Source organism: Gracilinanus agilis, chromosome 2 (genome assembly GCF_016433145.1).
Source record: "Gracilinanus agilis isolate LMUSP501 chromosome 2, AgileGrace, whole genome shotgun sequence".
Lineage (NCBI taxonomy): Eukaryota > Metazoa > Chordata > Mammalia > Didelphimorphia > Didelphidae > Gracilinanus > Gracilinanus agilis.
In genome coordinates, this window is record NC_058131.1 from 225,131,838 (window position 1) to 225,158,562 (window position 26,725).

General features: G+C 37.8%; 1 protein-coding gene across 1 annotated transcript in view; it reads right to left on the bottom strand.

Moving 5' to 3' along the window:
* Positions 1-10,742, bottom strand: part of YIPF4 (Yip1 domain family member 4) — a 22,315-nt gene extending 11,573 nt beyond the window's left edge. Inside the window, exon 1 of the mRNA XM_044660971.1 lies at positions 10,435-10,742. Coding sequence (XP_044516906.1) covers positions 10,435-10,516 — 82 coding nt within the window. The 5' untranslated portion in view covers positions 10,517-10,742. The remainder of the gene's footprint in view (positions 1-10,434) is intronic.
* Positions 10,743-26,725: the final 15,983 nt, after the last annotated feature.

Here is a 26,725-nt window from a genome sequence, read left to right on the forward strand (position 1 = left end):
AGGAAGGAAGGAAGGAAGGAAGGAAGGAAGGAAGGAAGGAAGGAAGGAAGGAAGACTAAACAGCTGATCTGGTCAATTAGTATTCAAGATTGGTTTATCAAATCTGAGTGGGTCTGGAGGGCTAACAGAAGTAGAAGATTGGGCTTGAACCCTTTGGATATCTTTATTTATCACTCTGCCTAGGCTGTTTGGGGCAGGTACTGAGATTAGTTACAGACTTTTTTTTTTTTTTAACACAAAATTATAATTTTTTAGAAGGAAAAAAAAAAAGCACCAAACCTGAAAATAAGCAAGAGTAGAACCTGGGACCAGAGAAATCTCTGCTCCTCTTTTTCCATATCCAAAATCATTATGTGGAAGCAGGTTGGTTAGAAAAGAGGGCTCAATTATTGTGCCTTCTGTGAGGATACAGAACCCTCAATCTTGTGAGAGAGAGCTATAATTCCCAAGACCTCATGAACGATCTCTCAGGCCCAGGTTATACCTACCTTTCCCCTTCTTGTTTAAAGAAGGAGATCTAGGAGGCAGATTAGGTAAAGATTCCCCACAATGACTTGCTTATCTTTCTTCAATTCTCCTATCCAGTCTCAATCCAACCCCTACTAGGCTATGAGATAAGACTGGTCCAGTGAGGACTGTTAAGGAATACTTCTTTCCCTTTGGAGAAAAAGACCTTAATGCCCTTTAAATGTAGGGGTAGCTTTTCCTAGGTCTCTCTCACTTCTCTTTCACTTATTACAGGCTATGTGTATGTGGGTTTTGCTTCATATCTTTCCTCTCAGTCCCTAACTAGGTGCATTGTCCACTCTGTAGCCAAACATATGTATCTAAGTTGTAAGGGTTCTGTTCTGTGACTTTTCTCCTTTTCATTTCCCTTTTGCATACCTGGCATTAACTCATATTGGGGCTACTGGGAAAGGAGGAAAAACTCACTGTCTTATTGGTTTTGAAATTTTAAATTTTGTATATGTAATCCATCCTGTACCTTTGTACTCTCCCTTTCTCCCACAGCTACTGGTGTAAATAAGCTGCAACTTCTGGTTATTTAAAAAAAGTTTATCACCTAATACAGATCCTGGTGATGCTCAGTGCCTAGCTTTCAGTCTCACTCTCCAACCTAATTCCTGCCCTCGTAATAAGGAAATTCAATATATCTGCATAGTGACGCTCCTTCAAATACCCTAATTTTCAAGTTTTCTTAATCTGATCAGTTCCCATGAATTACTACTCCATTCAGCAACACACTAAGATGGTCATACCCTTGGTCCTGCCATCATCCAGAAACGTTCCATTTCCATACTCATAAACTCCAAAGTTTACCTCATCATATTATTTTATTATTTCCCCTTTTTCTAACCCTCTTCTTCATTCTCACCATGACTTCCATTCATTTTACCTCTCAGTTCTTTCTCAGGTCACCCCTGTACTGTGCATAATTTCGTCCCTTTCCTATTTCTGCCTCTTGGTGAACCAACTCAACTTTATACTCTCCACGGTGGCTATGTCAAAATTTCTTGTTTCTCCACAAGTCTCTCATTGTATCTTCTGTCCTCATCTTCTCTCCTGAGATTCTTCCCTCATATTTCATGAAAATAACTGAAAATAACCCGCAGAAAGCTCCTTCTCTGCTCATCTGACATCACTCAGACATCTTCCCCCATTACTGTCTCTTTCACTCTGTTTGGATGAAGAGATGACCCTTCTTTTTGCCAATGCCAATTCATCTACACACACCTTGTCCTTTTTTTCAGTTCTTAACCTTCTAGATCTCTCTACAACATTTAACACTGTAAATTACTTTCTCCTCCTGGATATTATTTTAGATTTTCATGATACTGCTCTTTCCAGGTTCTTTTGCTCCCTATCTGACTGCTCCTTCCCTGTGCCCTTTGAAGGATCTTAATCCAGGTCATATCCATTAATCAAGATGATCCTCCAAAGTTTTGGCCTGGCCCCTTTTCTTCCTCAATACTATCTTATTTGGTCATCTCATTAACTTGCATCAGTTCAATCATTATCTATAGGGAGATAATTCTGATTTATATATCTAGCCCTCTCTCCTGAGCTGTACTCCCATGACACTAACTGCTTCTTGGGTATCTCAAACTGGATGTCTGACCATGTCCAAAACTGAACTCACTACCAATTCTTCCCTACTGTTCTCAAGGGTATTATCATAATCCCAGATTTTCAAGTTTAGTCATCCTGGTCTATTGATTCATCCCATATCAATAGTGATAGCAATAAGGACAATAGTATTTATATAAAACTTTAAGGCTTGCAAAGAGATATATGCATGCATATTCTCATTTGATCTTCATAATATATGATCTCACATGACTCTGAGATATTATCATCCCTACTTTACAAGTAAGGAATTTAATTCAAAGAGGTTAACATGGCATGCCCAAAGTGTAAAAATTGATACTCAGATTAAGTAGCTTTCCTATAGAAACACAGCTAACTAGGATCACAGGATTCAAATCCTGAATGCAAGTCTAGCACTACAGCCACTACAACATGTCAATTTACTGATACAGAAAAACAGTAAAAATATCAGCTTAGTCAATTACCTTTTCCTACAGAAATTTAAATAATGTAAAGCAATTGCCACAACAAAAATTAAAAGAGCTTAGAAACTTTCATAACTAGGGAACTAATCTCCTTAAACTATATGAAATGATAGCTAAGGGTAATACAATTTTAAAATATAAAACCTTTTGCAAAATGTTATACAAATAGATATCTGATTATGAGCAGTCTCATCACATAAAATAATTTTTAAAAATTTGAAGAGGGCAGCTGGGTAGCTCAGTGGAGTGAGTCAGGCCTAGAGACAGGAGGTCCTTGGTTCAAACCCGGCCTCAGCCACTTCCCAGCTGTGTGACCCTGGGCAAGTCACTTGACCCCCATTGCCCACCCTTACCAATCTTCCACCTATGAGACAATACACCAAAGTACAAGGGTTTAAAAAAAAAATTGAAGAAAATGTATTTGTCAAAAATTTGGCATGAGACCCAACTTAGTATGATTGCTCCAAGACCATCCACAGAATAAAGTGGAAGGAGAACAAGAAATGGAAAAAAATGAAATGGGATTGTCACCGTTTTAGTTTTATTTCATGACTGATGAGAGTAAAACTATAACCTTTCTATACTTTATCTGATGTGCTCCATAAGGAAGTGGAAATGGCTTTTAGAAAGATGAAGCCAGTAAGAACAGCTAATATACAGAAGATACTGATGCTATAGGTAACAATTTCGAAAACATTAAAGTATTGGTTCTCAAGATATTTCTAAGTATGGAAGACATCAAATGAATGATATAAATTATAATTTATTATTTCTTATATTTCAATATTTCAATGTATCTATTACCTCATCAATGAAGATAATTCCTCTGGGGGTATAGATTTCAACTCCTTATATCTTAATTAGTTTTTGTCCATGTTCCCCAATAAATAAATCCTTACCCAAAGAGTCTATTCAAAGTCTTGGAAGTTTTCTTGAAGTCTTTTAAACAATGTGTAGGTACCAGTGCAAAAATAAAGTTGTCATTCTGTTATTATGACCAGCCTACCTTTTTTCCCCAATCATACATTTCCTGCTATGTATACTTTATGCCACTTCCTGTATACAAGCCCCTGTTGACAATATATAGATTACTTATTCCCACCAAATAGTTCTCCACAGCCTTCTGACACATAATCCCCCCCGCCCCCCAAACAGTGATTTTCTACAATTTGTATCAACTAAGATGCTGGTTTTTAAAAGGTAAGTCTTTGTGTCAAGAAGAAGGACCATTTAAAGTGTCACATGCACAATTTCTGGAAGGCAATCCAGTTAGTTGGTTCTCTTGCTCCTATTCATTTTCTTGCTCACTTCTTTGTTTACCTGCAATATATGTCACGTATACACTAATATACTAACTCAATGCATTGGCAATTCAACAGCATGTCTCAGGCTGGGCAACATTCATTTTTACTCCCTGCGTATTCATTGTTAGACAGATCTCATAAATTTTGATCTTACTGATAAAGGCTCTGCAGCAATCTGAGGCCTGATGAAATCAGTCCATCATTACACTCATATAGTGCATTGGGAGAACTTTCCTATCAATAGGGAATCTCTTTTCTACTTGGACTCCACAAAGGACATCCTCCATTATAATGGCAAACATAACATCTATTTGTTTTAGCCCTTGCTTAATACTGATCACTTGAGGGTTACTAAAAAAAAATAAAAAAAAAATTACCTCCCAGTTAATTCTAAGGAAATCTGGAAATTCCAAGAAAGCAGGAAGTGTTTAGTTGTTCCCTCATAGCACCTTACCCATAATAGGTATTTAATTCATGACTGATTGTTTTTAACAAATGTCTAGATTGAAAACAAGGGCCTTTCTCCAAAAAATCAGTTGGAAAAGAAGTTTCATCAATAGAACTCTTAAAAGATGACAGTCACCATATTGATTTTTTTTAAAACCCATACCTTCCATCTTAGAATCAATACCGTGTTCCAAGGCAGAAGAGCAGTAAAGGCTAGGCAATGGGGGTTTAAGTGACTTGCCCAGGGTCACACAGCTAAGAAGTGTCTGAGACCAGATTTGAACCTAGGAGCTCCAGACCTCCCATTGCTAGGCCTGGCTCTCAATCCACTGAGCTACCCAGCTGCCCCTCACCATCTTGAATTTTTCCAGAAAAAATGGTTCTTATATTTTTTCTGTTTTTTTTAACAGCTTCTGCAACTTCTTGACATTATAACAACTTAAATAAAATTTTTTTTTAACAAATACAAGAGGAAAAAAGTCACAGTTCATCTTTGTAGGCACTGTCACAGTTTCAAGTTCCTCTGATAACATAGCAGATCTCAATGAGAAATGCAGGAGGAGGGTTTGGGAGTTTTAGGAAATAAGCAAAAAGCATTCAAATTTCTAGCAATGTCATATCAAAATCTCCACTTTGTAGTTTGAACTCACTTCATAAAATAGCAAATAACTTATTATATGATCACAGCTTTGGAGGTGGAATGGGCCTTATGGATAATTGAGTCCACCAATTCTCACTCTAACCAAGGCCTATAGAAATCATGTAATTTTCTCCAGGTCACTTATATAAGATTTAAGAGCTGAGATCTGAACTCAAGTTGTTAAAACTCCAAATTCAGCACTCTTTTGACTATTTCATGCTTATGAGACTAAATAATAATGTTGATTAGGAAGAGTACACATCTTATCTGCCAAAAGAAACCCAGAAACTATATAAACATAACTATTACACATTTTTCATACAAATAAAGTCAGATTTAAGTATTGAAGAAATAGTGTTTGTGGGTGGGCAGAGTCAATATAATTAAAATGACAATGCTACCTAAAACGAATCTACTTATTCAATACTATCCTAATTGAATTGCCAAACAAAATTTTATTGAACTAGAAAAAAATATTAACAAAATTCATTTGGAAAAACAAAAAGTCAAGAATATCAATGTAATTAGTGGAGAAAAAATGTAAAGGAAGGTGATCTAGCAGTACCAGATTTTGAACTATAGTTCAAAGCAGTAATTATGAAAACTATCTGGTGCTAGTTAAGAAACAGAAAAGTAGATCAGTAGAACAAAAGAGACATAAAACAAACTGTAAAAGATTACTATAACCTTGTGTTTGACACAATCTCACATCTGTCAGACTGGCTAAAATGATAAAAGATCAAAATGACAATGTTGAAGGGGTTGTAGGAAAATGAGGACAGTAACAGACTTGGCAAGCTGATCAGACCATTTTAGAGAGCAATCTGGAATTATGCTCAAAGAGTTATAAAAATGTGTATATCTTTTGACCCAGCAACACCACTATCAGGTTTATTTCCTAAGGTGATTAGGGAAAAAGGAAAAGAAGATATATATTCTAAAAAAATTTTAGCAGCTCTCTTTGTGGTGGCAAAGAACTGGGAACTAAAGGGATACATATCATTTGGGGAATGACTAAACAAATTGGGGCAAATTATTGTGATGGAATACTACTGCAGTATAAGAAATGATGAATAGATTACTTTTGAAGAACCATGGAAAGACCTACATGAAATTATGAAACAAGCAAAACCAAGAGTACAATATATATAGTAACGTAAATATTATTTAAAGAATGACTTGTGTGTGTCCACTTCAAGAAAAAGAACTGATAAATAGAAATAAGGCATAATTATGTATATATACATATATTTTTTGTCAAATGGTGCCTTCTCTAATGAGTTAGGTTGGGAGACAGTTAACTGGGTGTTTAAATATGACAAATAAATAAAACAAGATGTATATGTTTAAATGAATCTCTAATTATAAAATAATCTCAGTCCATATGTTAAAAATAAAAATAGAGCTAAAAAGGCAGGGTCCAGTGAAAACCCTCCCCTCCCCCAATTCTTCCAAATAGATCTAGAAAATGTACCAGATGAAACTGTGATCAGGAAATCCAAGAAAAATATTACAGTGGTTTTTCCTGTTAGTATTGGCAAAAGGAGACAGATAAAGAAATCTGAAAACACTGGGGACAGAGAGGGTCTAGTTGGGAAAAAACATACACAGTTTTTCAGCACAAGAAGAGGCTGTGCACAAGAGCAAAGAGACCAAAATTTGTGTAGAGTACAGGCACAAGTAACTCTGTTGCTCTCTACCAGATCACATAACTAAGGCACAACGATGAAGGCACCTGCATCTAGAGAATGAAATTCAAGGATGAAGTGTCATAAGCTCCAGACTGTTATACTAAGCAAAGACCAAGTTCAGAAACAATCAGAAGCTGTGTGCCCCCTAGAGCAAAAGCAAGGTCTCAGTTCTAACTTTTAGCTGTCTGAAGCCAACAGGGGAATAACCAGGGCACAATTCTCAGATCAAAAGGCAGCCTTTTACACCAATAGAGCTTTCTTGCTGGCTGATCATGAATGAGTCCAGTAACAGTCTGTAGAAACTTCAAAATGGGCAAGTTCACAAGGCTCAGACCAATATATAGGTAAGAACTTACAGAACTCAGACAAACAGGCAAAATTCAGATTTTGCCTTGGGTCAGGTCAACTCTGGGACCACTGAAAGCTTACAGGACCTTGGCCTGCATACCTTCCCCTCTTCCCCATTGGAAAAAAACACAACACTCAAGAACCAGCAAGAGAACTGGCTTAGACATTCCCTCCAGAAGTGTTCACAGTCTAGCCCCAAAAAAATCTAAATTAAGTTTGTAATCTGGAAGGACAAGCAAACGAAAAAGAATTCCACAGTAAAAAATTATTGTAGTGACAAGAACCTTCAAGACACAAACCCAGAAAAGTGACTCCAAATTATCTATAAGCAAAGGTCAAGTGTAAAACACAGCTTGGGCACAAATTCAATGAGAATTCTTTTATGAGATGACACAAGAAGTATGTTAAGGGTTAAAATTATTTTTTAAAAGGTAAATGTTAAGGAGGCAGCTAGGTGGTTCAGTGGATTGAGAGTCAGGCCTAAAGACAGGAGGTCCTAGGTTCAATTCTGGCCTCAGATACTTCCTCGCTGTGTGACCTTCGACAAGTCACTTAACTCCCACTGACTAGCCCATACCACTCTTCTGCCTTGGAACCAACACATAGTATTGATTCTAAAGTGGAATATATGGGTTTAAAAAACAAAAAGTGAAAACATTAAGAGAAAAAAACTAGTAAAGAAGTGAATTATGGAACAAAGAACTAAAAAGAAAATTAGCTTGGCATAAGAGTACAAAACCTCACCCAAGAAGACTAAACTCTCTGAAAATTAAAATGGACTACATAGAAGCTAATGACTCCATGAAACAAAATATATCAAAACATAATCAAAAGAGAATAATAGAAGAAAATTTAAGGTACCTTAGAGCAAATGCAACTGATCTGGAAACAGATTAAAGAAAAATAATTTAAGAATCATTGGACTACCTGAACACAAGTCAGTCAATAAACATTCATTAAATGCCTCTAATATGCTGGACACTATGCTAGGTACTGGGGATACTAATAAAAACAAATATAGCCTTTGTCCTCAAGGTGTTTAAATCCAATGGGGGAAGACAACAGGAGGGGAATTTAGTCAGTAAGGAAAGTTGATAAGGTGTGTGTACCAGACAGATTCAGTCTTTCAGAATAATGAGATTTCCCAATGATGAGTTTCCTGGGAAAGGAAGATATGATGGAGAGATTCAAAGATGTTTTTAAAAAAAAAAAAAAGCAGTGCAACTGATGGTAAATGGGGAGATTATGCTGAGCCTTGAATCACAGCCCTGACCAAAAAAAAAGGGCCTAGACATTACATTTCAAGAAATTATAAAAGAAAACTGCCTCTTAGAACCAGAGGACAAATAGAAATACAAAAAAAGCCCATTGGTTACTTTTTGAAAGTATTTTCAAAATTAAAACTCCCATGAACTTATAAATCTAAAGCTTCCAGGCCAAAGAAAAAATATAGCAAGCAGAAGACCTGAGTTCAAATCTGTTGTGCCAATGTGGGGACAGGGAAAGACTGTCAAAAAACAAGCACAACAAAATACTTGTGATGGAGCTCCAAATTAATTTAATCATTGTGGGCAGCAATTTGGAATTTTGCAAAGAAAATGACTAAAAGATCCAAACCCTCTCTTTCAGAAATCCCACTGCTAGGCACATTTAATTTTTTTTAATTTATTGTAAATTTTACAAAAACTATCTCATTTGATCCTAATAATTCTGGGAGGTAGGTGCTATTATCATTCACATTTTACAGAAGAGCAAACCGAAGCATACAGAGAAAGTGACTTCCCCAGGGCAATACACCTATTAAGATATCTGAGGCTGGTCTTTTCTGGCTCTAGATCCAGGTCTCTCATCTATTGTACCATCTAGCTTCATATATTTCAAGGAAAACAATGACAAAAAGAGTGGCCCTGTAAAAAATAAAAAAAATATTTACAACAGAACTTTTCATTGTAGCAAAGATTTGGAAACAAGGTAGATATTAATTGGAAGGAGCTAAACAAAATGTTGTGCATGAATAGAATTAGGAATGTTACACAATAATAATAAAACCAGGACAACAAAATATGGAAACTGAATGCTGAGTAATTATAGACCATAACAGAGATATAAAGTTTTCATCAAAGGAGAAATGTGACTGTACTTCCCTCCCATTTTTGCAGGGGTGAGGGAGTAAGAATGTTCAGACTTTTTTGATATGTTGGTTGGTTTTGCTAAATTTTTTTCTTTGTTATTATTTGTAAAAGAGGCAACTTTGAGAGAAAGATACATTGCAAAAGCTAGTCTTATAAAAACAAAAGATAATTTTAAAAACTCAATGTTATGCAGAGTAAAAAAAAGTAATATAGTTGTAAAGAACAACAGGAGAAAGGGGAGTGTCAGTATAGAGGCTAAGGATACTCAATTGATACAGTTTTTCTCCAGCAGACTTTGCTTCCACTATTACATTACAGAATTGCATCAAAATTTGGTGGCTGGGACACACAGGACTCTCAATACCTGGCCAGGCCCTGGCATTTACAAGCTATGTCACCATAACATTGGCTTCCTCATATGTAAAACTAGATAATAGATCCCTTACAGCTTTTCACATTCTAGGAATGTCAACAGCAAGCAATTAAGTTACTGACTGAACCATACAGATACCTTAAATTTGGCTTCAATGATTCAGGAAGTCAAAATTGGTGCTCCTTTGATAACATTACTCCTAGGAAGTCTTTCAGTACATGCAAATAAACACCCATACAGAGCAAAGAATCTGAGATTAAGAAATATCCAGGTTCAAATTCCCTGATACCTGCTAAGTCTCTGAGCAAATCACTTCTACAAATTTCTGGACCTGTTTTCTCCTCTGTAAAATACTGCTAATGACAGCATCAATGATATCAACAGGTTAATAATATTGTGAGGACCAAATGGGAACAATATAAGTTGCTTGAAGGAAAAGGTTGTTTCATTTTTGTCATTTTGTGTCCTAAGCAAATAGCCCAATGCCTAGCACAGATGAGGAACTTCATAAAAGCTTGTCCACTGAAAACGTATGCAAAGTGCTTGGCAAACTTCAAAGCGCTTTGTGTCAGTTATTATTAAGGGCACACGCATACATTCTCTCTCACTCCATCCTTTCCTCTCCTCATCTTTCCCTCCTATATGACCGGGGGCCTTTTCAGATTCAGTCTCTGGGATGAAGCCTGGGTTGGCTCAGGCTTCCCAAGTCCTCACCCACGAGCTGTCACCGTAATAGGTTTGGGTGAGTCTGGCTCCCGACCCTGCCAAGAAGCCTCGTCCCATCCCTACCCTGCCCTGCGCTGCCCCAGCCCCTCGCAGCAACGGCACCCGGACTAGACTCCAACCCTGGTTCCGAGTAGGCCGAAACCCGTGCGGCTCGGGCGCCAGCTTCCTCAGGCCCCTTTCGGGGGTCACCAAGGCCTCACCTTCAGCATCTGCAGAGGAAACGAAGGTAAAGTCCCCGTTAGTGGGCGAATACAGCTGGGGCGGGCCCGGCGGCGGCTGCATCTCCCCGCCCCGCCGAGGTGGCGACCACGGCGGCGGCTGGGCCCAGGCTCGGAGGCAAAGGCGGCAGCACCGACCCCCAGACCCTCAAACTCGTCCGGCCCCAGTCGCGCAAACGGCGGCGGCTTCTCGATTCTCGAGCTGCGGTCAAGGAGGGCGGGGAAAGCGGGCAGGAGGATAACGATGAGCTCGAGAAGAGCCGGGCCCAAATACTGACAGGGGCCGTGCCGGTGGCTAGCGCCCAAATCCCGCGACACCGGCGCTCGGACACAACCATAACATTAACAGGCCCCCACCCATTGGCTGTTTGTAATGCGGCCGCCGATTGGTTGTCTCGAGGGTGATGTTGATTGGCTGTTCTAATTGTTGCTTCAGGAAGTTCTCCCCTGTGTTGGGCTAGGAAGTTTACTTGTGATTGGTGAAGTTGATGGGCTTCCCATCTCATAGCTTCCAACTTTTCTGTCCTATTTTTGCATTCCTTTGTTACTCTAGTGCGTTCTTTCCTTTGAAGATTCCTTTCTCCTTCGTTCTTTTCAACTCTCCAGTCTTTCACTACTGGGAACTTATAGTGAATTGAGGTGTTGAGGGAGCGATCGTCGTCTTAGAAATGACAATGTTTTACTGGGAGAAGAAATCTTTATTTTACTTATCGGTCAATCATCAGATCTTATTAATCACCTACTGGGTTCCCTGTAGGCACTGGGCTGCTCTCTGGGGATAAAAAGACAAAAAAAAAAATCGCAATACTCAAAAACCACCACGAAACCCTATGTTCCCCAAAGGTTAATTTACATTACATAGGATCTTAGAATCAAATCAACAAACATTATTAAAATTCCATTATGTGTCAGGCTCCTAATTCAATCCAGGGGATAAAAAGAAAGCAAAAACATCCCTCCAAGATAATCTAATGGGGGAGGCAAAACCCAAACTATGATATACAAAAAAGAGACATACAGAATAGAATGGTGGAAATATCAGAGGGGAAAAAAGCCTCAGAAAACAGGAAAGGCATTTTTTAGATGACATGTTAGCTGAAATGTGAAGGAAGACTGAAAGCGGAGAAAGGAGAGATTTGCAGGCATGAGGACATCCAGTGTAAAATTTCAGAGTAGGAAGATGAATTGTTTTCATCAAGAAATGGCTACAGCTTTATCTTAGAGCTGGAAAGAAACCCAGGGGCCACCAAGACCTACTAACTCATTTTACAGATGTAGAAATTCGGATCATTAGTTCAAGGTTAAACAAGCAGGTAGCAAGGGTTGGATTTGAACTCCAAAGCTATTGTTCTTCTCACTGGGCCACATTGCTCTCTCAAGAAACTTGATTTTTCCTAATTATTGGAACTACAAGAAATAGGTTTAAAATGACAATTTAAGATTTTTATCATAAAATTAAGATTTGGTTTTGGTTTTTACCTTCTGCAAAATGTAGTTAATGGATAGAATGTTGGCCTCAGCATTACAAAGTCTTGGATTCAAATCATGACTCAGTACATAGATCTTGGATAAGTCATTTAATTTAATGGTTCAGTGGATAGAGAACTGGGTCTGAAATCAGGAAGACTCACTTTCCTGATTTCAAATCCAGCCTTAACCCTAAAGTTTATTTACTGGTTTACTTTAGTTTCCTCAATTGGAGAAGGAAATGGTAAACTACTCTAATATCTTTGCCAAGAAAACCACAAAAGAGCTGGACTGTGACTCAATAAGAAAAACAACAAAGTCCCAGAAAACTCTAAGGCGATAAGTTAGGGAGCCAGTAGAAACTTAAATTGGTAGAATGAGTTTGCCCTATACCAGTGTAATTACAGGTCCAGTAAAAAAAAAAAAAAAAAAAAAAAAAAAAAAAAAAGCATCTCCTTTTGTGATGCTTAATTTTTTTTTTCATGATTGTTGAGATTTTAATAAAAAATAAGTTTTACTTTGTAAAGTGTAATAGACTCATTAAATCAATGACCCTACTCCACATCACATAATTGCTTTAATCAGGTAAGAACAGTCAAAAGCTCTAAACTAGATAATCTTTTTGGAAAGCATGAAAGGCCTTGGATGAAAGGAAATGACTACAAGGAAACCTTTGACTCCAAAAGTCCCTCTAAGTCCTTCAGCTGCTAGGGCTTGCTGTTTTTATTTTCCATTTATATCTAGGATGTACATAATTATTTGTGTGAGTTTCTTAAGGGCACAAGACTGTATTTTTACCTTCAGTTTTTAGCACACTGACATACAATAAGTAATAATAATTATCATAGTTAGCATGTATAAAGTGCTTTAATGTTTACAAAGTATTTTACAAATATTATTTCATTTGATTCTCACAATCCTGTAAAGTAGTTACTATGATACCCTCACTTTATAGATGAGGAAACAGAGGTAGTGGGGGGGTTGGGAGGGGTTAGTGATTTGCCCAGAGTAACACAGCTAGTAAGTATCTGAAATCAAATTTGAACTCAGGTCTTCCTTATTCCAAGTCCATTGTTTTATTGACTGAAATATGAGAAAACTACTTCTGATTTTTTGCAGACATAGGAGTCCATAAGTATAGAATACTGCATATAATATAAGCCTTTGTGGGTATATTCATTGGTTTTAATGAATTTTTTTCTTCTTTTTCTTTCTTTTGAAAAAATTCTTATAAAACAGTGATGGCAAATCTTTTAGAGACTGAATGCTGGGCCCTGTTCCTGCCCCCTCCCCCCATGTACTGGGCTCACTCCCCCCTCCAAACCCCCCCCCCTCATCCCACATAGGAGGAGAAAGCACTCCCCTTGGGCTGCTGAGCAGAGAGGGAGGTGAGGTGAGGAGTGTTCTTAGCAAGTGTAGAGAGGAGGAGGGGAGTGGCCCAAGTACTCTGCTCCCCTCCTGCTCTGCCACCTATGAACCACCCATCTTACCCTCTGTGCACTCCCATTGGACTGCTGGGCAAAGGGGTGAATGATGTGAAAAAATGTCATCAGATATAGTAGAGAGGGGAGAGGGAACAGATCCACAAAGGTCCTTCTGCCTTTCTAGTAACTAACTCTGAGGAGGGCAGTGAGGGTGGCTGCATGCCCACAGAGAGCACTCTATGTGCTATTTTTGGCATTCATACCATAGGCTTGCCCTCACTGTTATAAAAGGTGACTCCCCTGGGAGGAGAGATAAGGGAGGGATACAGTTAGAAAATCTAAGCACTGTAAAAAACAAAAGATAGCAATAAAAATCTATTTTAAAAAAAGATTCTATAAGGAGTCTATGAAATATCTACCTAAAACTGTGTGGAGTGAGAAATTAATGTGTTATTCTCAAGAAGTTAGGAAAGCTCTTTCCCCACTCCCATCCTTCTCCCTTCAAGACAAGATTACCCCACCCCATCCTTCCTCCTTGCAGGACAAAGGCTTTACAGCCTGTAAGTGTTTTGGGTTAGATCTTTGGAATTTGTCTGGGAACTTGTCCCAGACTGACCTTGTCTTAGACCCTGAAGTACCCCATGATCAAATTTTAAGTCTTCCATTGTATCAGAGGCTTATCCCAGGTGGTCAAGCCCCATGGCTGGAATGATCCTGTTGTACAACATCAGCTTCTACCAGGTAATCCAGCCCTGAACTCCTCTCTTTGTATAATATTTATGTCCATTTCTGTATTAAAACCTCTGTCTTCAACCATTGTAATAATGTTTTAATCCCTTCAGGGAGGCTAGATTGTATCAGGATTCTCCTAAAAATAAGGGATTTTTATGTAAGTTTTGGGGCATTTTGTCTTAAGTCAATGACTTTGTCTCCTATCTCTCTCAATAAAATGTTGCATTTTAATTGATGGTTCTCCCCAGACTTATTTTGAAAAAGTGGCTAAAGAGGGTATACCTTGATATTTCAAAGTTCCCTTAAACTTCCATTTCACACAATACCTAAGAATAAGATCATGAGAGCCCTATGAAGGAGACAAAAGGACTTTCAGGAAAAGGATTTCTAGGAGCTAGGTCACCCCTATCCCACTTTAACACGTGTCCTCTAAGTTTGAGTCCACTTATGGGAGAGTATATGATTACCACCCCTGGTTTTGAGGGGGGGATGTTGTACTAGTTGTTTTTATTATACCACTGTAGGAAATATCTGTTTCTAAAAGCTAATTAGGTACACCTAACTAATTTATATCAAATGATAATAATGATAATAGCTAACATTTATATAATATTGGCTATGCAAGCCAGGCACCATACTAAGCACTTTACAATTATTATCTCATTCTTATAATAACTCTGGGAGATAGGTGCTATTATCCCCATTTTATAGACAAGGAAACTGAGACAATCAGAAGTTAAGTGAATTGCCCAGGGTCACACAGCTTGTAGGTGTCTGAGGCTGAAAAGACCTATGTCTTTCTGACTCTAGGCCTGGCACTCTGTTTACCGTGGCACCCAGGGAAACCCGCTTGTGAAGGTACTTATGAATTATAATACTAGGAAAACCAACTCAATTACTAGTCTAGGGGATTCCTCAGACTCCTGAGGAGAGAATCTGGTAGTCAGAATATGAATTGAGAGAGTGTGCCCTAGAGTATGTGATAATAATGCCTTTTATCTTTAAATTATATTAATTTTCCAACCCTTCTACATATCATGAATCATCTTTTGTGATAAAGAAAAACAAGACAAAATACCCTATAGCAGAGACCACCTCAGTTTTCAATGATGATTAGTCCTATTAGTCCTTCACTCTGCTATAAGGGTTATTTTGTTACTCAGTTCAACTTCCTTGTAATGATCTATTTGTTTACATTATTGTAGTAAATATGTACATTGTTTTTAAAAAATAATTAACTTAAAATTTAAAGTTTGAATCCAAAGTCTGATTATTCTTTAATACATCTGAAATTGTTCCTACCTCCTCCCCTAAAGATTTCTCACTTTATTCTTCCCTTTATGAATTCCTATAGGATTTGTGATCTATATAAGTAATTTCACAAATAAATATATTTTAATATTATTTAATTTTAATTTAATATTAAAAATTCAATTCATGGGGCAGCTGGGTAGCTCAGTGGATTGAGAGCCAGGCCTAGAGACGGGAGGTCCTAGGTTCAAATCTGGCCTCAGACACTTCCCAGCTGTGTGACCCTGGGCAAGTCACTTGACCCCCATTGCCTACCCTTACCACTCTTCTGCCTTGGAGCCAATACACAGTATTGACTCCAAGACGGAAGGTAAGGGTTTAAAAAAAAAAAATTCAATTCATTATTAGATAAATATAATTTAATATTATTCAGTTAAATATTTAGATTAATTTCAAAAACATTTAACCGCTTAGTTTTTCTTCCAAAAATATATGAAAAACATGTTGATGACAAGAAACTATCTTATATTTCTTTAAGTTCTGGTATAGTTGCTTACCCATGATAGGTATTCAAATGTATGTTGATAGCTTGAAAATCCAACACACTTTAAAAGTTAGTTTCTAAGTAGCTGCTATATATAAGGGTCAGTTCTAGGTAATGAGTATAGAAAGATGAAAACCAAAAAAAAACAATACAGTTCTTAACTTCCTAGTGCTTTTAGCCCTTGGGGAAAAGAGGGGAAGAGGATAGAACATATAAAGAATGTTTTAAGGGAAAAGGACAAATCCTAAGAAAGGAATCTATAAATTAGCTAGAAGTTATGATTCCATAGAGTTAGAAGTATTTAACAAACACTCTTAGAGATTTCTAAAGAGATTATAAAAATGTAAGAAGAAATGAAAGACAGACCTAGAATTTTCTTCAAGAAAATAAAGGAAAAGGGGAGCAGCTGGGTGGCTCAGTGAACTAAGAACTAGACCTAGAGATGGGAGGTCATAGGTTCAAATCTAGCCTCAGACACTTCCTAACTGTGTGACCCTGGGCAAGTCACTTAACCCCCATAGCCTAGCCCTTACCACTTTTCTGCTTTGGAACTGTTACAAAGTGTCAATTCTAAGGCTTAAGGTAAGGATTTTTAAAAAAAAGGCAAAAGGAAAAGACAAAAGGAACTTATGACAAAAAGGATGAGGAGACAGAAAGGAAAATTCCCTAACGTTTTATATAGGTGATAAATGCAAAATTCTTTGACTAATAAAGAAGAGGAGGAATATATAGCCAATGCTAAAACGTTTAAGGTTTTAAAAATTGTTTTAGATATGTTACTTGAATTATAGAAACAGAGGAAATAGGGAATGGAAGAATTAGCTAACTATACACCCAAAAGAAGCTAACTAACTTCAAGTCAATTATTATATAAACTTGTGGAAATTGGTAAAATCGTGTCATGCCTATTATTTGAAGAACTTCTGATCATCAAGGTAAACAAATTTCAATAAAAGTCCTATTCTCATATTTCATTGTGGCATAAAGAAAAACCTGGCTTTCTGTAGATTATGACAATAAAATATAAAGCTTTAACAGTTTCCACCAATCAATCAATAAGCATTTATTAAATGCTAGTTATGTGCTGGATACTGTGGTAGATGCTGAAGAGATCAAAACAAAAATATAATAGTCTCTGACCTTCAGAAGCTCATATTTCTTCAGGGAAAACAACATATATGAAAGTATTGCATTCTTCTGGACTACTTCTTAATATATACTTATGTATTGATTCCCTCTAGGATGATTATGCCAGGTTCAAACCACATAGTGAATCTGCACTCTTATAATAATAGCTAATTAATGAACCCCCACTGGTACATTTACTATTTATAGTCAATCAGTTGACACAATTGGGTCAAAGCAAAGAAATTTAGCAAAATGATATTGTAGGAATCCAGGCATATGCTAATCTTGATAATATTTTAAGAGTGCTCAAAAAACTGACATATGATACTTCTAATGATTGGTTTCTAATGATAAGGTTTAAGTTAAAACCTTAATCTTGTCAAATTTACCAGCTATCTCAGTCTCCTTGTTTTGCCAATCAAACAAGCCTTAGGCCATATGAACTCCTTATCTGGGCATTAGCTATAACTATTGTCTTAGGAGCCCTCCCAGACACTCCCTTGTATCTTGTCACATATTAATTCATAATATTAATTTGCCAGAACACTTGTTTAATTATTATTCTCCATTCCCCCTTTACTGTTGTTACCCTAATAAAAACATCATTATGGACTAAGCAAGTTCTTCACCACCAGAGTTCTATTCTAGTTAAGCTCTATTCCATCAGAGCTAACTCACTGTCTGACTACTTCATGATGGAACTTTCTTTGTCTTTATGTCTTTTTTTTTTTTTTTTTTTTTTTGCCTTATGCTCTCTTTCCCTTAGACTTTAACCCATTACCCATTTTTCTCTCAGTCCTTGGTCCTGTTGTGGAGTGTAATGATGAACCCCTGGGTTCGGGAAGGATACCTTTTGCAAGAGTGCAAGACTGAAACTTAGCTTAAAAGTAAAAAGAGAGATTTATTAGTAATGTAGAATTATGGCCAGCAAGACAGCATGAGTAGAACAACCCTGAGGGGTTGCTCCCAGAATGCTTCAGTCCTGAGGTTTTTATATTCTCTACAACAGTGGAGACTTGACTCTGTGTGACTCTAGTGTGGTAAACACCAGGCATTCCGTAGGGGATTTGGTCATCTGACCAGGTCTGCCTGAAGACATAAGGGGTGACCCTCATAGTTTAGAGGACAGATGGATGTCTGAGATACAACTTGATGATATCAAGGAGGTGTATCTCTCTGTCCATCTAAAGCAGGGATTCCCAAAGTGGGTGCCACTGCCCCCTAGTAGGTGCTGCAGTGATCCAGGGGGGCAGTGATGGCCACAAGTGCATTTATCTTTCCTATTAATTGCTATTAAAATTTAAAAAAAAATAATTTCCAAGTCTAAGAAATATTTTTTTCCAGAAAGGGGGCAGTAGGCCAAAAAAGTTTGGGAACCACTGAATTCTAAAGGATAATCTAAGGAGGATAATTCTCTCAGGGTCTTATAGGAGTTATCAGATGTTTTGGGTTAGGAGTCATAAGGATAGAAGGGAGCAAAGGAATTTCCCTGCTTATAGTTTGCCTGAAACACTTCTATAGTTTTGGGGGTACATGCCCATGCCAGTCCCCATTTCTGAGTGTTCTACCTACCAGGAACTTTTGTGAAGTCTGTGGACAGCTTTAGATTTAACATGAGCAACAGAAACATTGTCTCCCCCAAATCTGGCATCCACTCTCCCACAGTCACAGCACCTGCAAGAAGACAAAAAAACACATAAAGAGTACACTGGTAGAGAAACACACACTTACAGTACACAGAAGCAAGGCAATTCATTCTTAACCTCTATTGTTGCCAGGCCACAAGGTCCTCTCTTCTCCTAGTATTTTCATGCTGTTCCCCACTATACATAGCATCTTTCTTGGGCAGGCTATTAATCTGGGCTCCCTTGACTTGTTCCTCTTTGCAATTTTATTCCTGATTCCCAGGGCTAACTCTTTCTCATATAGAGGTCAGAGCAAGACAAATAGATCTGAAAATCATCTGCATAGAAAGTGTACATTATTTGGGTGAAGATATAGGGAAAAAAACTGACCAAACAGTAGTTAGGTCGCAGAGAGGGCAGCATGTTTTCAGACCATGATTCCTATTTCTGTAATTTGCACAAATATACCACTTGTTGGTCATTAAGGAAGGACCCAAAACATTGTTTCTAATTTGCCTGACTTTAGGTGTGAAATATTGAAACCGCTTTCCTCAATATTTCTTTAAGTATATACTAGATACATATTCTTTAAAGTTAGTTTTCCAAGGAAATACATTTTTACTTATAAGCTAAGCTCAGTGGATTTCAGAACAATACAAGAAATCTCAAGGCATTTGTGAAAGTAGAAAGAAGGCAGAAAATGAGAACTGACATAATCCAGAGATAAGTGAAAAAAAATTCCTCCGCTACATCAATGATTTTATTTTTTAAACCAGAATTATATTTTACTACTTACTTTTTATTATCCTCCTTTATGCACAGCTTTGCATTGACATCCTCAATATTGAATTGGTCAGGGAGTTATCAGTTAATCACACTTTCTTTACCTCCTTTTCCTCAGCAACCAAGATTTGTACCTACACTGCAATTATCCTCATTGTGGTCTTAGTTAAGTTCATTATGAGCACGGCAAAATGGGATCAATCAGATGTACCCTAAAATCATACTTTTTTATTGTCTGAGGAGTAGCTATGTAGCTGGTGGACAGAGCACTGGCCATAGAGTCAGGAAGACCTGAGTTAAAAATTGGGCCTCCAGATTAATTCTTACTATTGGGCAAGTCACTTAACTTCTTTTTGTCTCAAGTTTCCTCAGCTATAAAATAGGGATAATAGCACCAACCTAGAAGGGTGTTGTGAATATCGAATGAGATAATAATTGTAAATCATTTAACATAATGCTTGGTGCTTAATGGATGTTTGTTTCCTGCCTCTTCCCATTCTCTTTGTAGAAGGCAACAAGCATTTATCAAACATTTTCTGTGTACCAGGCACTGTGCTAAGTGCTAGGGATATAAAAGCAAACAAAAAGAAAGGCAGTTCCTGCTCTCAAATAATTTATTACATTCTTATAGAGGAAGACAACAGGAAAAGGGAACTGGAAAGCGAAAGAGATAAGGAGTACCTGTCTTGTATCATGATGGCAAAATCTGTACAGTCAGAAGCATAAACAAAGGGAGAATAAAAACCATAGGCAGTATCTTAGAGGGATATTGCAGATTGAAAAGACCTCAGGTGAAGAGGGAAGTTCCAGGATCAGAGGGCAGCTGGGTTATGTTAATAATAATAATTTGCAGAGGAGAGAGATGGAATACTAAGAGTATGGAATAGTAACCATGTTCAGCATGGACATAAGGTATTCAAAAGGATTTTGTAAGTTCATTTGGAAGAACAAAAGATCAAGAATATCAAGAGTACTAATGAAAAAAAAAATGTGAAGGAAGGTGGCCTAGCAGTACTAGATCTTAAACTGTACTATAAAGCAGTGGTCATCAAAACAATATGGTACTGGCTAAGAGGCAGAAGGGAAGATCAATGGAATAGACTTGGGGTAAATGTCCTCAGCAATATAGTATATGATAAACCCAAAGATCCTAGCTTTTGGGACAAGAACTGTAAGGATGAAGGGTGAGGAAAAAAGAATTTTGGGCATAGAATGTTGCATGAGGGGAACATGAGGCAACAATGTCAGTTGGAGACAGCTGAGCCAGACCTGCTGTGGAGCCATCGACTGGATAGGGGGGAGGCTTGTGTTGACCCAGACTCTGGGCCTGACCAGACAGAGCTGGCACACCCTCTCCAGAAGATCACCATCCCAGAGAAACCCCTCTTAGTTTGTTCTAGTATTAGTGACACCACAAGAGTGAGAAGAGAGAATCAGCTCACTGACCCATCTTTCTTTCTCACCTAATCTCTCTCTAATTGGGCCATTAATACAGAACCCACTATTTGACAAAAATTGCTGAGAAAATTGGAAAACAGTATGGGAGAGATTAGGTTTAAATCAACATATCACACCCTATACCAAGATAAATTTAGAGTGGGTAAATGACTTAAAGAAAGAAACTATAAGTAAATTAGGTGAACATAGAATAGTATACCTGTCAGATCTATGGGAAAGGAAAGAATTTAAGACCAAGAGATAGAGAATATTACAAAATGCAAAATGAATAATTTCAATTACACTAAATTCAAAAGATTTTTGTACAAACAAAACCAGTGCAACCAAAATTAGAAGGGAAGCAACAAATTCAGAAAAAAATCCTTATAACAAAAACTTCTGACAAAGATCTAATTTCTCAAATTTATAAGAAGCTAAATCAATTGTACAAAAAAAAAATCAAGCCATCCCCAATTGATAAACGGGAAAGGGACAAGAATAGGCAGTTTTCAGATAAAGAAATCAAACCTGTCAATAAGCACATGAAAAGGTGTTCTAAATCTCTCATAATTAGAGAAATGCAAATCAAAACAAATCTGAGGTACCACCTCAAACCTAGCAGATTGGCCAATATGACAGCAAAGGAAAGTAATAAATGTTGGAGGTAATGTAGCAAAATTGGAACACTAATGCATTGCTGATGGAGTTTGTAAATTGATCCAACCATTCTGGAAGGCAATTTGGAACTATGCCCAAAGGGCTTTAAAAGAATGCCTGCCCTTTGATCTAGCCATACCACTAAAGGGTTTATACCCAAAGAGATCATAAGGAAAAAGACTTGTACAAAAATATTTACAGCCGCCCTCTTTGTGGTGGCAAAAAATTGGAAAATGAGGGGATACCCTTCGATTTGGGAATGGCTAAATAAATTGTGGTATCTGATGGTGATGGAATACTATTGTGCTCAAAGGAATGAATAATGAACTGGAGGAATTCCATGTGAACAGGAAAGACCTCCAGGAACTGATGCAGAGTGAAAGGAGCAGAACCGGGAGAACATTGGTCACAGAGACTGATAAATTATGGCACAATTGAATGTAATGGACTTCTCTACTAGCAGCAATACACTAACCCAGGACAATCCAGAGGAACTTATGAGAAAGAATGCTATCCATATCCAGAGAAAGAACTGTGGGAGTAGAACTGTGGGAGTAGAAACACAGAAGAAAAACATTATTGATCACATGGATCGATAGAGATATGATTGGTGATGTTGACTTTAAATGATCACTCTATTGCAAATCTTAATAATATGGAAATAGTTTTGAACAATGATACATGTAAAACCCAATGGAATTGCTCATTGACTGTAGAAGGGCTGATGGATGAGGGGAGAGAAAGAACATGAATCATGTAACCATTGAAAAATATTTTAAATTAATTAATAAAATAAATGCATTTAAAAATCATTAAAAAATAAAAGAACTTTGTGATATGAAATTGTCTAGGAAAATATGTGTGAGCCTAATCATTGAGGGTCATATATTAAATACAAGGCTAAACAGTTTATATATTAACATATAGTAGCAGGGACTATGGAAGGCATTTGAACAGGAGGTCATTTGATCAGATCTGTTCTATGGGAAAATTATTTTGGTAATTGTGTCCTCAAATAGTGTGTGAGATGTACAAGGGAGAAGAGGGACCAGAAAGGAGAGAGCAAGAAGAACAGTTAGGCATTTGACAACTGAAATTCTTGAGATGCTGTATTTCTTCATTTTTAAGTTAATTTATTAATAAACTACTCAAGAAAATCTAAACTAGGCAGTAGACTCCATAATACAAAGAGATACAGAGCAGGGCCAAAGAGCCTTGGACCAAACAAAAGCTTCTGGGAAAGCAAGAGCATAGGCAAAGAGATGGGCAAAAGAGTGAAGAAACTTTGGGGCACATCTTATATACCCTTTGTGACCTCATCATCCAATCTCTCCCCTGCACCTCCCAAGACATTTCTGACTGGTAAATAACCACAAATAAGGTAGACTTAGAGACCCCGGCTCCACCCTCATTATCTCATCACAGGAAGAGGGGCTCAACAGGCCCCCTTCATCCTTGCCATGTGGATGAGTTACTATAGTCCAAAATGGCAGTTAAAACTTGCTGACTTCTTGCCTAAAAAAATTCTTGTTTACAGATGGATAAGGAGCTGGTCTCTACTCTGCCTCTAATGAAGCCAGCCCAGTGAGATGCTCTGAGGTCTGGGAGCAAATTACTTTAACTTGGAAGTTGGCTGAGGTTTAAGGATTAAGAAAGATTTCCTATAAAAATTATTACAGTTCAATATTAATTTTCCACAGACAAGTATTGCAATAGCCCAAGTGAGAAGTAATGAGAGCCTAAACTAGAATGTTGGTCATATAAATTATGGCATACCAGGTATATTCTTATCTTGAAAGTATTATCGATGTACGGTTATTGTAACCTATCTGCTCAATATCAGACTCATGGTCATTTTATTTCTTGATCATTGTATGTAATTGGTACTCTGTTAATCCTGACCACTCTCCAAACCAAATGGTCAGAATTCCCACACAGGGCCAAATGGTCCTAGCTAACATTTTATCAGACCACATTCCTTTCCAGCTCACATGTTTGATTAACCTCCTCCTCTTTGATCATGTGGTTGTCTATTGAGCCAATGTTAAATCCTATACCATGTCACATGTTCATTAGCTACCTCCCATTCCACATTCCTTGACACCCCAATAAAAGTTTGGGAACACGTGCAACTTTCTCTCTCTCTACCACTACCAGAAGAGCACTCACGCTGAATCCCGTGTTCTGAAGCCGTTGTCTCTGAGTCTTTATTCCTTTGTTGTGTTCTCTCTCCTTCTACTTTCTTCACTCATCCTCCCTCAGTTTCCAATTCTCCTTCTCAGGTGTCCACTCATGAATGTATTACTCTGTGGACAAAGAGAGGCACATAAATGTAGAGAAGGGAGTAGATTTGAGAGATTGTTGTAGAGGTAGACTAGATATGGGGACTCGAGGATTATTCTAAGATTTACAAAGCTGGATAAAAGGAAGGATGTGATATCTTTGACTAAAAAAATAATGAAATTGAGGAAGGAGTAAGTTTAAAGGAGAAATGAGTTCTGTTTTTGATATATTGAATTTAAGATGCCTATTAGGCTTCATGGTTTGGGGTGGGGGCAGTTCAGCTATATAGAAATGATTCAAGAATCCATGAGACCAGACAAGATCACTAAGTGAGAAAGTGTAGAGAGGGAGAGTGCCTTTGATAGGGCACTGGGGAACATTCACTCTATGAGAATCATAGATAAATGATGCTATAGCAGAACAAATAGTCAGACAGTTGGGAAGGAAATGAAAAAACAGTGGCATGGAAGCCAAAGGAGGAAGGAATGAATAATATTGATGTAGTTTAGATCTTTCGGTATTATGTACATTCTTTGATCAATGGATAAATGAAATATTAAGGCATCTATTATTTCAGGTCTTTCTTGTTTTCAGGGATTTAAAAAAATCACTTATCAAGTTGTATTTCTTTCTAAAAGATGAAACTATCTATGGCTATGTCTTTTCTCCATTTCTTTCCTTTTCTTTACAATATTTTCCTTCTACCTCCCTTTTAATATTTATTAATTAACTCATCTATTTTTGTTTATATATATGTACATGACATACATTTGTGTATGTACATATGCATGTATGTATGTGCATATGTATATGTGTGTGTTGTTTTAGAGACTAGATCTCCCTTTATCAGTGATGGCAAACAGCTCTGGGCCAGATTCAGCCCCCTGAAATGTTCTTTCTGGCCATGTGACATTATTCCTAATCTGACAAATACAAAGAGTAGGATACAATACCATGAAACTTTGAAAGAGTTGCCTTAGAAACAGACTGATAGATAAGCATTTCCTTTCCTTTGGCCCCCTCTTTAAAAAGTTTGCCCATCACTGCCCTATATCATCATTCTTCCCCACTCTCAACATGAGAGGACTCACTGTATTGGTGCTGGACTCAGTGAAGACTTCTCATAGGCTTTAGCCCTACTGTGGCTCAGAATTTTCAAACTAATCTACCAACCTCAATTTAGCCAGGTACAGAGATTATAGGGATTATAGGTAAATATTATAGGGCCATGCTGGCCCTCTCATTTATTCTTTTTTTGTAAACCCTTACCTTCCATCTTAGAATCAATACTATGTATTGGCTCCAAGGCAGAAGAGTGGTAAGGGCTAGGAAATGGAGGTTAAGTGACTTGCCCAGGGTCACACAGCTAGGAAGTGTCTGAGGCCAGATTCAGGACTTCCCATTTCTAGGCCTGGCTCTCATTCCACTGAGCTACCCAGCTGACCCCATCCTCCTCCCATTTATTCTTGACAATATGTTTTCTAACTTTGACTCTTCTGTGTATCTACCTAACTCCTACTCCTAAATATCTGCTTTTTTCATTTTTTTCACTGATTTTTTGTTGTTACTATATCATATTCATGTCTAAATTTATTCTTCCCCCTACCCTATCCAGTAAACCATGCCTTGTAATAATGATGAAAGTAATTCAGCAAAAGGAACCAACATATTAACCTTCTCTGTGAATTCTATGTAATATTCTACAGTTATAATGTCCCACTTCTACAAAAAAAGGGAGGCTAAATGTAGTAAATTACCCAGCATTCAGTTTCAGTTTCACGTTCTTTGCAGTTTACATTATAACAGACATCGTATATATAATTTTCACATTTCACCTGTTTGCTTCTGCATCATCTCATATAAGTCTTCCCACGCTTCTCTGACCTTTCCGCGTCCTTCATTTTCTATGGCCCAGTAATATTTGTAAGGATGATATTTAAAGGAGTCTTAAATGTGCTCTGCTAAGGCAGGCTAGTAGACCGCATCCTGCCTTCAACTCCCTTCATCCTTACAAGGGGCCCGAAGGGGTATTCTCTGTACAGGAATGTTATGCCAGAGAGAAGCAGGACTTACTAACTCGAAGTGGTGTTTCCTTTGGGAATAAAGTTGTTTGGACCTTGAGGCCTGACTAATGCTTGGCCCACAAACCCCCTTCAGGTAACCACCTACTACAGGGTAAAACTGCCCGGCACGGGGTCTTGACAGAGGAAGTCAGGCTTGAGTCAACAGCCTTTCCTCCTGGCCCTTCTTCCCCTGGACTCTCCTTGGCTTCAAGAATGCCACCATCTGGCTGTTATAAGAGGTCTATTATTTATTATAAACAAGAGAAGGGCAGTGGGTGGAGGAGATCCCTAATCTAATTTTCCCAAACAAGGTCCTTCTTCCTCTGGTAGAGCCAAATGGAAATTCACCTTCCCTCCCCTATTTTACTTAATCTAAACTAATCGATACATTAATAATATGTCAGGGTCTTTGTGGTAAGGCAGGTAAGGTTGAAAGGTCTTTGGGGATCAGCGCTGGCTGAGTCCACTGTCCCCTCAGGCCCCTGAAGACCTGAAATCTCCTTCTAGTTGATGTCTGAGGCTTTCAGGGAACACACAAGGTCTTTGGGATATTGATGTCCGATGAAACCCTTGGGTCGGCTCTCAATTGATCTCAGGTGGGCAAGCGTCCACCCACTTTCCCCGAGATCCAAGATCAAAAAGCCCCCTCCTTCAGGCTCTCCTTCCCATGATCTCTTGCTCCAGCTCAACCTTTGCTCTGTGTCCTTGAACATTCCAAAGCTTTATTCATACAAGCCTGCTCTTACATATTCCATTGGATTCATGTATCATATTTCGATTAGGGATACTTCAATTAATGAATACTAGTTTGATGCTACTAAGACTATTTGGCACACATGGGATTTTTTTTTCTTTGACCTCCTTGGGATATACATATAG